Source organism: Hylaeus anthracinus, unplaced genomic scaffold (assembly GCF_026225885.1).
Source record: "Hylaeus anthracinus isolate JK02 unplaced genomic scaffold, UHH_iyHylAnth1.0_haploid 0, whole genome shotgun sequence".
NCBI lineage: Eukaryota > Metazoa > Arthropoda > Insecta > Hymenoptera > Colletidae > Hylaeus > Hylaeus anthracinus.
Genome location: NW_026533254.1, coordinates 20605222 through 20618791, shown reverse-complemented (window position 1 = coordinate 20618791; position 13570 = coordinate 20605222). Strand labels below are relative to the sequence as shown.

General features: G+C 36.7%; 1 protein-coding gene and 1 long non-coding RNA gene across 10 annotated transcripts in view; one reads left to right on the top strand and one right to left on the bottom strand.

Annotated features, from left to right (window-relative positions):
* LOC128886824 (uncharacterized) overlaps positions 1 to 10055 on the top strand; it is a 34634-nt gene extending 24579 nt beyond the window's left edge. The window contains exons 2-3 of the long non-coding RNA XR_008459916.1: positions 8855 to 9299; positions 9876 to 10055. This is a non-coding gene — a long non-coding RNA (uncharacterized LOC128886824). The remainder of the gene's footprint in view (positions 1 to 8854; positions 9300 to 9875) is intronic.
* LOC128886370 (putative polypeptide N-acetylgalactosaminyltransferase 9) overlaps positions 1 to 13570 on the bottom strand; it is a 407410-nt gene that overhangs the window by 35797 nt on the left and 358043 nt on the right. For all 9 annotated transcript variants that reach the window (XM_054141206.1, XM_054141196.1, XM_054141246.1 and 6 more), the window contains 3 exons: positions 8320 to 8489; positions 2053 to 2366; positions 493 to 691 (listed from right to left, as the gene is read on the bottom strand). In XM_054141206.1, the coding sequence (XP_053997181.1) occupies positions 493 to 691; positions 2053 to 2366; positions 8320 to 8489 (683 nt within the window). The remainder of the gene's footprint in view (positions 1 to 492; positions 692 to 2052; positions 2367 to 8319; positions 8490 to 13570) is intronic.

Below are 13570 nucleotides of genomic sequence, written 5' to 3'. Positions count from 1 at the left end.
AACTGCGATTGGCTGCCTATCAACTGAAAGCACGCTGCTCGGATGCTGTGATTGGTCGATGGTTTTTCGTTCATAATTTAAAAACAAAGACCCATCCGACATTTTTGCAAAGGAAATTGTTGTTCAGAATCGTCTCAGCTATCTCCCATTTCCGGCTCTTACACTAATTATAGGACATACAGGGTGTCCCAAAACTGTTTATTAACTTCATATTTTATAATCCATGATATTCTACATATTCTCGGAAATATCTAGAATAGATATAGTCATTTTGTTTTGAAACAGCAATTACTGGTTTGTATAATTTGCGAAATTACCAAGGAATATGTAACGGAAGCTCGAATAAATTGAAGGAAGAATGAACGGTGTTCTACTGTTGCCTTTTAAAGGATTCCGTTTTTCAACGAGGAGGATTTTCAAGGAGAAATTCTATTTCGCTCGTTTCTGTCAATTTCTCAGTACCAGGTTTCCCAGCCAATGGAACTAACTCACCTCCGCACATCCAGGTCTTGAACGAAAGCTCGAGATTTTCGCCACCCCAAATGTCGAAACCACTGTCGTACGTGCCGAGGCGCTCGAAGAATGCCCGATCTATCGAGAAGAGACCACCAGCCATGGTTGGTGACCACACGGGCTCCGCGGGATTCTTGTGCCTCTTTTTCTCCCTGTCCGGAACCGCATGCCAGTTGAACTGATACAAAAACCAAGAAAAACCTTGAAAATGTCGCAGAGAGAACGGGAAACTCTGAACATTTCTCTGGGGACATTAATTTCGAATGTACATATTTGCTTAAAGTACACGCTCGATTTATATTTATCCAATTCGATGAATTCTAATATTGTAGGTGAAAGGATTCAGAAAATGTACATTTGCTTTCTGTAGTTACTTCCAGGTTCTCTATTTACAATCATTTGGACGCTAAACAAGCAAGTATGTGCTAATACCTTTGGAAAAATCCACTTTACGTATATATGTTTCGTTTAATCCAAAAAATGCATATGCAAGAATCTCTACAGGGTGTCCCAAAAGTCGGGGAGGAGCCGGAAATGGAGGGTAGCTGAGACGATTCTGAACAACAATTTCCTTTGCAAAAATGTCGGATGGGGCTTCGTTAAGGAGATATTGAGAGAAAACCCCGACCAATCAGAGCGCGCGTAGACCGTTCGAGCGGCCGCGGTAGCGAAGGCTACGCGCTAGGCGGCAACGTCAATGTCCTTCGATGCACGTCGAGGTCACTTGTCGCGTACAGGTGCGGCCGTCAACGCGTAGCTTCGCTACCGCGGCCGCTCGAACGGTCTACGCGCGCTCTGATTGGTCGAGGTTTTTGCTTAATATCTCCTTAACGAAGCCCCATCCGACATTTTTGCAAAGGAGATTGTTGTTCGGAATCGTCTCAGCTACCACCCATTTCCGGCTCCTCCCCGACTTTTTGGACACCCCGTATTTTAAAATTCCTTCTTTACACAATATACTCCTCTCTCCACACTTCAGTTATTTCCAGACACCGTTGCACGAAATAAAAATTCAAATGTCGTCCTCGACAGTTACTTCACATTTCCATTTTAAAATAAACATTTCCCTATGTCTACTTATATAATTAAAAATTCCCTTAAATCGAATCTTTGTCAAAATGATTTCAACCGCCTTCCCAAAAATAATTTTCCACGAAAATTACACGATATATTTCTCTGACCACGCTTCAATTATTTCCAAACATCGTTGCACGAAATAAAAATTCAAATATCATCCTAAACAGTTACTTCCCCATTTCCATTTTAAAATAAACATTTCCCAAGGTCTACTTATACAATTAGAAGTTCCTTTAAATCGAATCTTTGTCAAAATGATTTCAACCGCCTTCCCAAAATTAATTTCCCACGAAAATGTCCTTCGCGTCAACGAGAGCCATAGCGAAATGCGTATAACTCGATTCGAACAGCAACCGCACGAATTCCTGTCATAGCTTAGTATGGAACCGCTCCCTGTATCAGGAATTATTTTCTAATAGCAGACAGAACCTAGCGAAATAACGACGAAGGAATTTCGCTTACCTGTAGATTCCAATCGAACCCGCCCACGTTCACGCCGCCGGAATCCCTCCAGTGATATTCCAGCGTGGTGTCGTCGATGACGTCGATTACAGGACAGACGACTGTCGTCGGATCGCGAGCGATCCGATCCAGAAGTGGTTCCAACCAACCCTCGGTACATTCGCAGTGGCTGTCCAAATATGTGAGGACTGGTGCCTTCGCTGCTGCCGCTCCCAACAAACGTGCTCTAATAAGTCCCTCGCGTTTTTGCGCCCTGATGATCTGAACCTTCGGGTAGTTCATCATGTAGTCCTCGAGCTGGCGCTGGAGGTGCGCTGAAACGATAAAAATAGCAAATACTTCCATTATTTATGTTAGTTATCATTTAACACTTTCGCTGTGGATGAAAATACGTGGTTGTTTTTTTATATTTTTCAGCTTTCATTTTTTTTGTTCGGCAATCGTAGTATATATAAAATAAGTTACCACAAATGTATGTTTTTCAAAATAATCTTATTAGAACATTTGTAAGAAATTTTTTATTAAAAAAATATCATGATTGCAGCTCCCAGCGAACGGCTACTTATTTTCGTCCGCAGTTAATGTGTTAACTTCCAACGTTTATAAACACTAACTCAGACAAAGACACGTTGATGGAATATAGGATAACCAAATCGTATTCAATAGCTTATGTAGTTTAACAAACTTAAAAATCGAGTTTTTGAAAAACGACGGATGGGAAGAATGTAGAATTACACCCTTCTCGAGTGTACTACAAATTATGGCCCAACCTGTATAAAGAATAACATACAGAAGGTAAAAGAAGGAAATAATTGTATTAGGTAGACTGGAAAGTAATGTCGTTTATTTTACATTAAATTCAAACAAATTTTTAATAAATTCCTTTTTTTTAACCAATTATGTAATCTTGTTCAATGTAATGTATAATAAATTCTCGAATTATGCCGGAAGAAATGTAATTTCAAATTATTCCCTCCAATATTGTTTTCAAATTCCATTGTTTCTCAGTATCATGTTAAAGAATGTAATACATAATACAACTACATTCTCGGGGTACAGATCACCTCGAGGGCGTACACGAAGACGAAACGTTGATTAAAATGAAGTACATGCGCGTTTTCCCTTCAAATTCTGTTTACTTGTTATTATTACCGACCTGAAAATTCAATTATGAATTATTAATGATAAACACGATATTAATTAAACTGGATAGAAACAACCCATCACGATAGAAAACAAAGACTAAAATTTGTATTTCATAATTTATTATCCATAATATTATCACTAGACTGTGGATGTTTCTGAATTTACAGCAGAAATATTGAAACACGAATGAAAATGTTTGCAAATGAAATAAAGTAATTTTTGGAAAAAAATGTAACCGACTTCGAGAAACATTAAAATTGCACGAAAAAGTATGGAATAATTTGAAGTTAATTCACATGAATACTCACCAGCTCTAGATATGATAGTAATAGTATAGAAAAGTATGAAATAATTTATATTTACTGCATTATTACTCACCAACTCTTGATGAATTTCATTGAATTATTAAATACAGCATATTAAATACAATGCAACCTTTTCGGAGGCGGTGCAAAATTTAAAATTACCTACACTCAAAATTACCAAACTTGGTTTAACTTTCTGTCGGAGGAACAAAAAATTATTAAGGTTATTAAAATTTGAGTTGAACGGTTTTCTGCACCGATCTCGGTGAACACGTCATTTCCAATTTTTTTTTCCAAGAAGGAACTCAGATTAAAAATATATGAAATATCAATAGTAATTTAATTCAGGTCTCAATTTTTTTTCAGTACATGTGAAAATGTAAATTTGCATAAGCATCTGGTCTAGTTATCACTATACTCCGGATTTTCATGCATTTACAGAAAATTTAAATGTACAAGAAATTACGAAGTGCACACAGTATACAATAATATAAAAAAATATTGAAAGTAAAATTAATATTATAACATTAGCAAACTAAAATAAATTTCTACTTGGGTTAAATTTTTGTAGGCACGTTTGCAAAGATTTTATTTTGCATAAAGATTCGCAGTCTAGTTAGCACTATATTTTTTACATATTTATATTTATTTATTTTACTTTTTTATCATACATATTTCAGAATTTTCATACATGGATATTGATCTACTTCCTGATACTCGGAATTAAAGTGGTTTACAAGGCCATTGTCACTTACATTTAACGACACTATTCAAAGAAATAATCCTCGTTTAACGTTGTTGTAATTCATCGCTCGAGCATAACAAGTTGGAGGCTTTCGTAACGATAAATGAGCTGTTAGATTTACCAGTGTTCTTCCATGTTAGCATCCATTAGAATCTCAACGTCGGATTAAGTATTATTTATGGCGTTGTCTACGAGTTGTTGCTATAACAATAGCCGCTTTCCTTGTTCCACAATCGCGATGGAAAGCTCCCGTTGTAACGCTACAAGAAATTAAATACAAACCGTGGATCTTTTCCCAAGTTATGAAAGGCGGAGAACATTCAAGCAACGCATACAAAAAAAAAAAAAAGAGTTCATTATTCTCTGTTTTCATTACGGCAAGGAACAATCCCCGTTAAGTGGAAGTATAATGAGAAGTTATACTGACTCCTGTTACTCTCGGCCAAAGTAAAAACGCGATTTTTAAATGATGTTTTCTAAGGGGCGAGTTTGTACATCAAACGAGAGAATATAACAAAATTTTCACATTCAAGAATTTTTTTGTGCACGTATCGTGAATATTTGATTCACTTTTCGTGCAATCTGTTGCTTTTTTAAAAGAGACCTATGTGTACTTTCCTACATATCGTGACGGTTATTTTAAAGACAAATACTTTTCCGAGTGTTACGAATACAATTATAAAAACGTAATCATGTATGGGACGTTCGCACGCACATCCCTTTGATGGGTCTGTAGCAGTCACAAAAGCGTTCGAAAATGCTCTCGTCAGTACGGGGGCTAATAGGTACTGTGTTCTTGGTTACATTTTGTGATTGTTTTGCTACGAAATAATATCGTTGAAATATTAAAAAGCTAAAATTAAAAATATTCAATTAATATGATAAAAGGCAGAAATTTCACAATGAAAATGAACGTGAAGGAAAAATATTTTTCCCTTGCAGCTCGAATGTAATGAACGTTACACAATGATCAATAATATGTTATTCATGGATAACATGGTACACAAAATTAATTACTTCGAGAATAATTAACAAGGAAAATCATTTTCGTATTTTAATGCTATTCACGAGGGGAAAAGACATGAATACATTGAGTCCGAAATCGAGACTGTCGTCCAAAAATTGTGGATTTTAGGGGGTGGGTGGGGGGTGGGGTTGTCCGAGAGCGATTTCAAGGAGTGCATTTTGTAGGGGGCATCAAACAGAGTCGCCTCAAAGGTTTTTTTAATTTTTCACCCCCTTCCGTCACCCCTGGACCCTTCTGGAGTGCCGTTTTTTCTGCACTACCCCTTTAGAGGGGGGGGGGTGAATTAACCCTTTCTCATCAACCCTCGTCAATGCAACTTTGGACACGCCCAGAGGACACTTCAGAACTAAACCTCACGAAGTTTCCTGAAGATCGGTTAAAAACTCTCTGGGTTATGACGCTTTGAATACAGTGTCCCATTTTTTTTTTTTTTTTTTGAAGGGCAGTGTATATTACGAACGCTATCTGAACCACCTATATCAGATAAAGGGAAAACAAACACAGAGTGAAGATGGATGCTTACTTTCTCGGTTCTATGATAAAACAATCAACTGGCTTGTAATAGGATACGCTACGCTCTGTCCATGTTGCTTGGTAACTATGTTTATGAGCCACACTTCCGACTGGTACGGAAGCTTATCTCCAGCTTTTAAGGGAAATTTCGCGGCCTCCACGCTATATCGTTTCCACCACGTAGTGCCTCCCTAACCTTTCCTGTCAAGGGTTAATCTCGCCAGCCTTTCCGTTACGTTTTTTATTTCATTCGCCCCTTTTGTTACAGGTGGCCCCTGATTGCTTATCTATCCTGTAATCCTACGACACATTAACTCGAGCATGACACCTCCTACGATAACGAGACTTTGCTTTAACACGTCACTTTCGACGACTCGAGAAATACTTGATGTATACAGAGTGAAACATGAAAATTAGGTCACTCTGACTCTCTGGTATACAAGGTGGAGCATTTAAATGTGAATAAGTATGATAAATTCTGTTTGTGATATAAATAAATGAAAAATACGAATGTTACATAATTCACCACCAGTAAAATTGTACCGACCTTAAGAAATTATATTGCGACAATTTATCTCATAAATTTTAGCACAGAAAAAGACATTGAACAATATTGAATATTTGAGCAATAGATTAAAAATTCAATATAAAACAGTGTTGACATTTCAATCTCTTTATTCCTCCTCTTCAAAATGAAATAATAATATTTGCAGTATACCGTTCACGACAAAAACAAATGAAGAGCACGAATATTACGCAATCCTACCCCCGATGGAATTTCATTCAAACATCCAGCCGCGAATTTATCCAAACGGAATCGAAATTTGACTTCAATTCTCCGCTCGGTACACGAAATGGTACTCAATCGGAAGAACTAACTCCGTGAAACTGGGTTGTTCACACAATCCGCGGGAAATAACAGTCCCGCGTCGAGAGGCGTGCGATATGAACAAATAATTGATGCAGGGTAAACTTCCCGTCGCGTTGAAAAGCTCGCGTCAAACGCAGGCAAATTTTTCTCGAGGACGAATGAACGAACGAACGAACGAACGGAACCCGCGGACGTCTCGCCATCGCTAACATGTATCAACCTGTCGGAATTTCCCGAGTATACACGCGGAACATGTCGGCAAGAGCTTTCCCGTCCATTCACGTTGACCCGATCGTTACGCCGCGCGCGGACCCTCGCGCACGCGAGAGATGGATCGCGATTAATCGATCTATCGTGGAACCACGGAACACTGGCGTGATAACGAATCACCGAGCTCAATAGGGACACGCTTGCTAGAGTATACAGCTACCGCTGCAACAAAGACACGCCGTTTCTACTTAAGCCCTTGCTCGCTTCTTTGCGAAGATCTTTGTTTCCGCCACTTTTTCGAGCTATGAGGAAATAATTGAACGGTTAATAGGATTATAGTATTTTATGCTATGAAAAACTGTGTGATGATCGTAAGTGTTAGGTATTGGACCGAGTACTTTCTAATTTGCATATTTTCACTGCTCTGTAATAAAGTGGAATAATAAACGTCATAAATAAATTACTACACGCTAGTGTTGTTTTGTCTAGCGTTGTTTGTTAGTGTCGGTTCAAATGTAAGGGTGATACACGTGCGAGGGTCATCGTACCCTCGGACCGTCGACTTTACTTTTCAGGAGTCTCGGGATGCCGACGACGGAGACCAATGTCTGTCATCGGCTGAGGATCGGTGGTAACCGATAGAGCTAGGTGCGCGACGAATTCTAAGAGTCGCGGATGTTATGGTTAAAGCTACAAAGATCTCGATACACCTCTTTTGGCGGTAGCCAACAGAGTTGTGTCACGTGGCCGATGACCCGATGTCATAGTGCTGCGTGGGCACATGTAAAGAGATAAGGGTGTTCTAAGAGGATCTGGCCACGGAGTGGGGAAGGTGACATACCTTCTGGTAAAAGGACCATGATCGACCCCGTGGCACTTATCCCAGAACCTTGAGAGAATACACGTCGCGAGAAAATTAAATACTTTATACAGGGTGTCCCAAAAGTCGGGGAGGAGCCGGAAATGGGGGGTAGCTGAGACGATTCTGAACGACGATTTCCTTTGCAAAAATGTCGAATGGGGCTTCGTTAAGGAGATATTAAGCAAAAACCCCGACCAATCAGAGCGCGCGTAGACCGTTCGAGCGGCCGCGGTAGCGTAGCTACGCGTTGACGGCCGCGCCTGTACGCAAGTGACCTCGACGTGCATCGAAGGACATTGACGCAACCGCCTAGCGGAAGCTACCGCTACCGCGGCAGCTCGAACGGTCTACGCGCGCTCTGATTGGTCGAGGTTTTCTCTTAATATCTCCTTAACGAAGACCTATCCGACATTTTTGCAAAGGAAATTGTTGTTCGGAATCGTCTCAGCTACCACCCATTTCCGGCTCCTCCCCGACTTTTGGGACACCCTGTGTATATCTAACATTTTGTTCAAATTAAATTTTGGACATCTCGGACCACAGTCTTCTATATCAAATGTTTTTAAAACTCTAGTTGCTTTCACTTACGCATATCTGAATAGTCGTCGACCAAGATGATTTCCTGAATGAGATGTTCCGGCGATCTGTCCAGTACGGAATGAACCGTCCTTAACAATACTGACCATGCCTCGTTATGGAAGCAAATTATCACCGCTGTGGGAGGCAGTTCTTTCATATATCTTCCAGGTTCTTTGCACCTGCAACAAAGAAAATAAAAAAAACATTAGAAAACATTCTTTGAACTTCAGAAATTGTTACAATAAATTATCCCACGAATCGGAAGACAAATAATGCAAAAATAATCAATGTTATCATTAAAATCCATCTGCGTATTTGTTACATTTCACCGAATCAAAAAATTGAAAAACCTTACGTACAAACTAAATCCCTTTAATTAAACTTACAAAATGAATATTCTGTCTATCGATACTAAATATTCAAATCTTTTCGTAATTTATTGTATCAAATAAAATTAGATCTATCTTTAATTACATTGCCCTATTTATGTTTATGAAGCAAACTCGAAGTTATTTATTTTTAATCAAAGAATGTTTTTCAGCAGGAAACTATAAAATGAAATATTCTGCGATGAGAAATAGAATTGTCCAACTGAAATAATAACAGGAATGAATTATTACACTTTGACGAGACGAAAGACAAATTTATCCAAGTCAAAGCTATAAAGATCACCCATGAATTCGATTCAGTGGTATTAATAACTAAATCTTGTCATCGATTGGAAGATACGGATTAAGGCGAGGAGATATCCACGGAACGATAGGGGGCAAAATACGGTAATGAGATTAGAAACCACCCTGTTGGCAGAATAAACGGCCTGGAGGTAACACACATTTCTAAGGTCTCTACAGACCAAGATTCCGCCGTTGTTCGATTCTGGGGCCACCGTATCGCCTAATAAAGCTAATGCAGATAATAAGATCTATAAACAATAGAGTTTCTAGTTTGGCTGGGACGTTACGTGCATCTGTGTACTTGTTCGCTGAAAGGTATCGAGATATTGCGGCGAGCTGATTCGTTGCTTAAATCGTTATTTATCCCTCGTGTACACATTCTTCGATCCTTCGATTATTGTGCAAATTTATTTTTGTCTTGTGTACATAAACTTTACATCTGATTGTCAATTTAAATAAAATAGTCATTGGAGTGTCTTAGAAAATATTGTACATTTTTAGTTACATTGCTCTTTATTAGTTACGAACTGTCTGTCAATTATGGTATCGTTAAATATACAGTTTGTATTTGTTTAATTTATAATTGTTTGCTAAAGTTATTGCCCGTACCTGCAATTAATTATTGTCTAATTTATTCTTGCTTACACAAAAACAATATTATATATCTAAGAAAAAATGCATTTCTTTAATTTGAATTTTCCTTTTGAATCTGCGGGTAAAGTATGATTGTTGAATTAACAGTTGAGAGTTGCGAAGGTTATTGAAATAAATGTGTATGTGTTATATGATTTATTGAAAGTAAGATAATAAAAATGAGGAAAAGCCAATTGACGAATTAAACACGAATTAAAATTAAAAAATACACTCTAATTGTCGTTATTTTGTTCACAGGTATTGCAAAGTCGTAGTTGAGTAAATATTGTAAACAAATCGTGAACAATGATAAAGGTCGACTCTGTTTTTTTAATGTTGCACTGTCTTTCGTCACCTTTCGTTCATTCACCGCGTACTTCCTCACACGTTCTTGTATTCTTACATGACCTTTATATGTTTAATAAATAGTTCTTCACAATTGAAACGTTGCTTAATCTCGTGTATTATTTGATAACCTCAATAATTAAATAGAATGATATACATAGTTTCTTATACACATTACTATACTACCTCCATATTAAATGTCTAGCAAAAAAAAATAAGGTTTAAAATTTCTAACAGAAATTTCTATTAGTAATTACTAATAGATAGATATCAGGTTTTTAGTATTACTTTACGTATAAATTATTTTGAATCACTTCAATTTAGTATTACTTTAGTTATAAGACTTGTTACATACGACTTCTTACATATGTATAACAAGCATTGTGAATCACGTTCCCACTGTAAAGAATTCTAAAAAGAACGAAACACTAAAGGTAAGAGCACATAAAATATTTTAAACGCCGTTGTATAAACACAGCGTCACGTCGCATTTATGTAAAGCCCGTGAATCTTTAACGACGCCGGATGCCACGTTAAAGGGAATCCCTGATAAAAAAAAAAGAACATCTGAAAATGGTTGACTCGAGGAATGCTTAAAACCTGTACACCAAGCGTCAACCACTTTTCGAATAGGATTACCTTTGCAGGAAATCAGTTTGCGGTCTATATGTACGTACTGCGTGGAATCAACTGTAAGCCAGCTGGGTTATGTGTGTAGGAACGGAGCGGTGAGTGGGTAACAGAAAATATAAAAGCAGCTTACACGGGCTTAAAGTGATAGTACCCGAGCGACAAAGAACTTGCGTGCAGTAGATGCGCCCAGCCATAGTCAGACGAAAAGGAAACGCGCGACCACAAGTCACGCGTGAATTATTCAGCAACACTTTGACTGCTATAGTAATCGAGTTTTAATTTTCTGGAGTGACATTGTATAAATAATGATTATGGTGAATTCACTAAAACAGAAAAATTTCAAACGTTCTCATCGAGACATATGTAGTCAAAAAAAAAAAAAAATTCTTTAATTCGAATTGTACCGCGCGATTGTCGGATATAGTAGAGTTTGAACCAGTTGGTAACACGTGTAATTGAAAATTACTATCAGATTGGGAAGAAGGAAGTGAATGGATTAAAGAACAAACTTTGATTGTCATTACTTTTTTTTATAGAGCGACGAGAATTTTGTTCATTTGTTTGATCAATTCCAAGAAAAAAGAACCATGATAAGATAAGTCTTATATCATACGTATATTATTTGTTTACATATTTTTAAAAATGTTCTATTTAATTGTACATCTATAGCACTCATGTAATAAAATATGTAGGTTTGATGTCAATAAATACTTTATGTATTATTTTCTCCTTAAATATATTCAATCAACTTTGAAAGTAATTTGAATATTAACGTTCTCATACACGTAAATTTGGAACTCCTTCCACTGGAATCTGTAGCGTGTGAATTGCTTTCAATATCAAGTACCAAGTAGTCACCAGTATAATATTATATTGTACAAGAATTTTTTAATGTTATTGAACCTTGTCACAACCAACTCTAAATTTGTATAAAACGCGATCAACTCACCCATTTCTTAATTGTACTCCCAAAAATATCTAAATAATGATCACAAAACTTAATGGATAGACCCTGTATATGCTAAAGGTCAAGAAAATGTAATTTAAAAATATTATTGAAAATTGATTTAAACTCCAAAGATCGGACAAGTAAAGAGAAAATAATAGTACCTAAGTATTTATACAGTGTTCGCGATTATATTTTTCATCAAAGGAAACCTCTTTATATTTATTTAATATATTTCAACAACTGCAGATGCACAAATTTCTACCTGGAGAATTGTTTTTTGCAAAAATGAAGCTCCCAACTCCAGTTGTCAATAGAATTCCTAGATTACACTTTTTTTTAACCAATTGAATTGTTTTGCTAGTCAAAGCGTAAGCGTAAAAATTGCAAGGATTTCGCGTGAAAATCTGGCGTCAGACCGAACGTCACGATGCATTTGATGGAGTGCAGAGATGGGCTAAATGCTACTTGACAAATCTATAACAAATAAAACCAACATATTACTATTTCTTCGTGACGTTTATTTCATAGTAGAATTAAAATGTCAATCATAATTTCTTAAATAATAGATGTGAAACATATGCATGAAATATATGTACTTATTTTTAAATTCTCTAAATCACTTTATACTAAATGTATAATTTTCTTTTTATTCGTTATTCGAAATTTTTACATGAATTACAATTTTCCACACTTCTGTATATTAGATATACGAACTCTTTTATTTATTGTTAGAAATTTGTATCTACACAAGAATTTTCCTCATTTCTGTATACTAGATGTATGCTTCCATTTTTATTCGTTATTCGAAATTTTTACTTGAATAAAAATTCTCCTCGCTTCTATGTAGTTGATATACAAATTCTTGTTCTATTCGTTACTAAAAATTTATATCTAGATAACAATTTCCTAGAAACCTCCAAAAATCCAAGTGTTGGTATACTTTTGATACGCAATATACAGTAAAGTCTCCATAAATGCACAAACTCGAGACTGAACTTGTGCATTTATAAAGACTTTACTGTACTTCGAAGGCAACCATATGTATCTTAACGAATCAGTATATTATATTCAATGTTATCAATAAAGTCTCGAAAAGTATCGATCAACGTGATATGCGTTCGGTTTTTATTCGTTATTCGAATAATCTATTAGGATGAGAGTCTTCCCCATTTCTGATCAAGCTTGCTTGGAAAACGCGCGGAAGGGGTGCCCACGGAAACGAGAGAAGATTAAAAAGTGGAAGACCGCCGGCAGCGGCGAGCGAGAGCCTCGAGAAAACGATTCCTTTTCTTTCTCGTTCGATAATCGTTGCTGATTTTCAGTCGACCGACACTGGGTGGCTCTTTTGTCGTCGGTAAAGAGGATATCGGCGCTGTTGAACGCCAATCGAGCAGAAACGATCTCCGGCAGTTTCCAATGGCTTGAGGGTTTTTCCACTTCGGATGATCGCGCGAACACGCTCGTGAAATTAACCAGCTGCAGTGACAGTTGTACGTAACGATGCTGATCGCTTTCATCATTGTATGTCGGAGAGGCAATTAACGTTCGGTTGGAACATACGAAAATGATCGATTAATTTGAGTCTCAACACATTAGCATTTTAGAATTTGTTTAAAAACATACAAAATTACGATAGTAAAAATTGCAGAAAAAGTTGTAAAATTGTACTTATTATAGTTACAAAAATTATATATCCTATTTTTCATCAAAACTACATTTTTTGCAATGATTTAAATAAAAGAGGATATTAAATATTTTACATTAAAATCTCGCGGCCCCAAGACTTCTCCAAGGGACCTCATTTCAATCTAGATTAAATATTAGTATTGTAAGAAATAAAGAAAACGAGATATTTCCGCAAGCTATTTTGATAAAAAACAATCATTCACGTTAATATGTCAATTAACTTCATATAAATACTTCTTCGATTTCACAAACCTAAAATAAATATTTGAAAAGTTTCCCTATACATTTCAAAAAATTACTTACTCCGATGCGCGGACAATAAAATATTGAGGTCCAAATA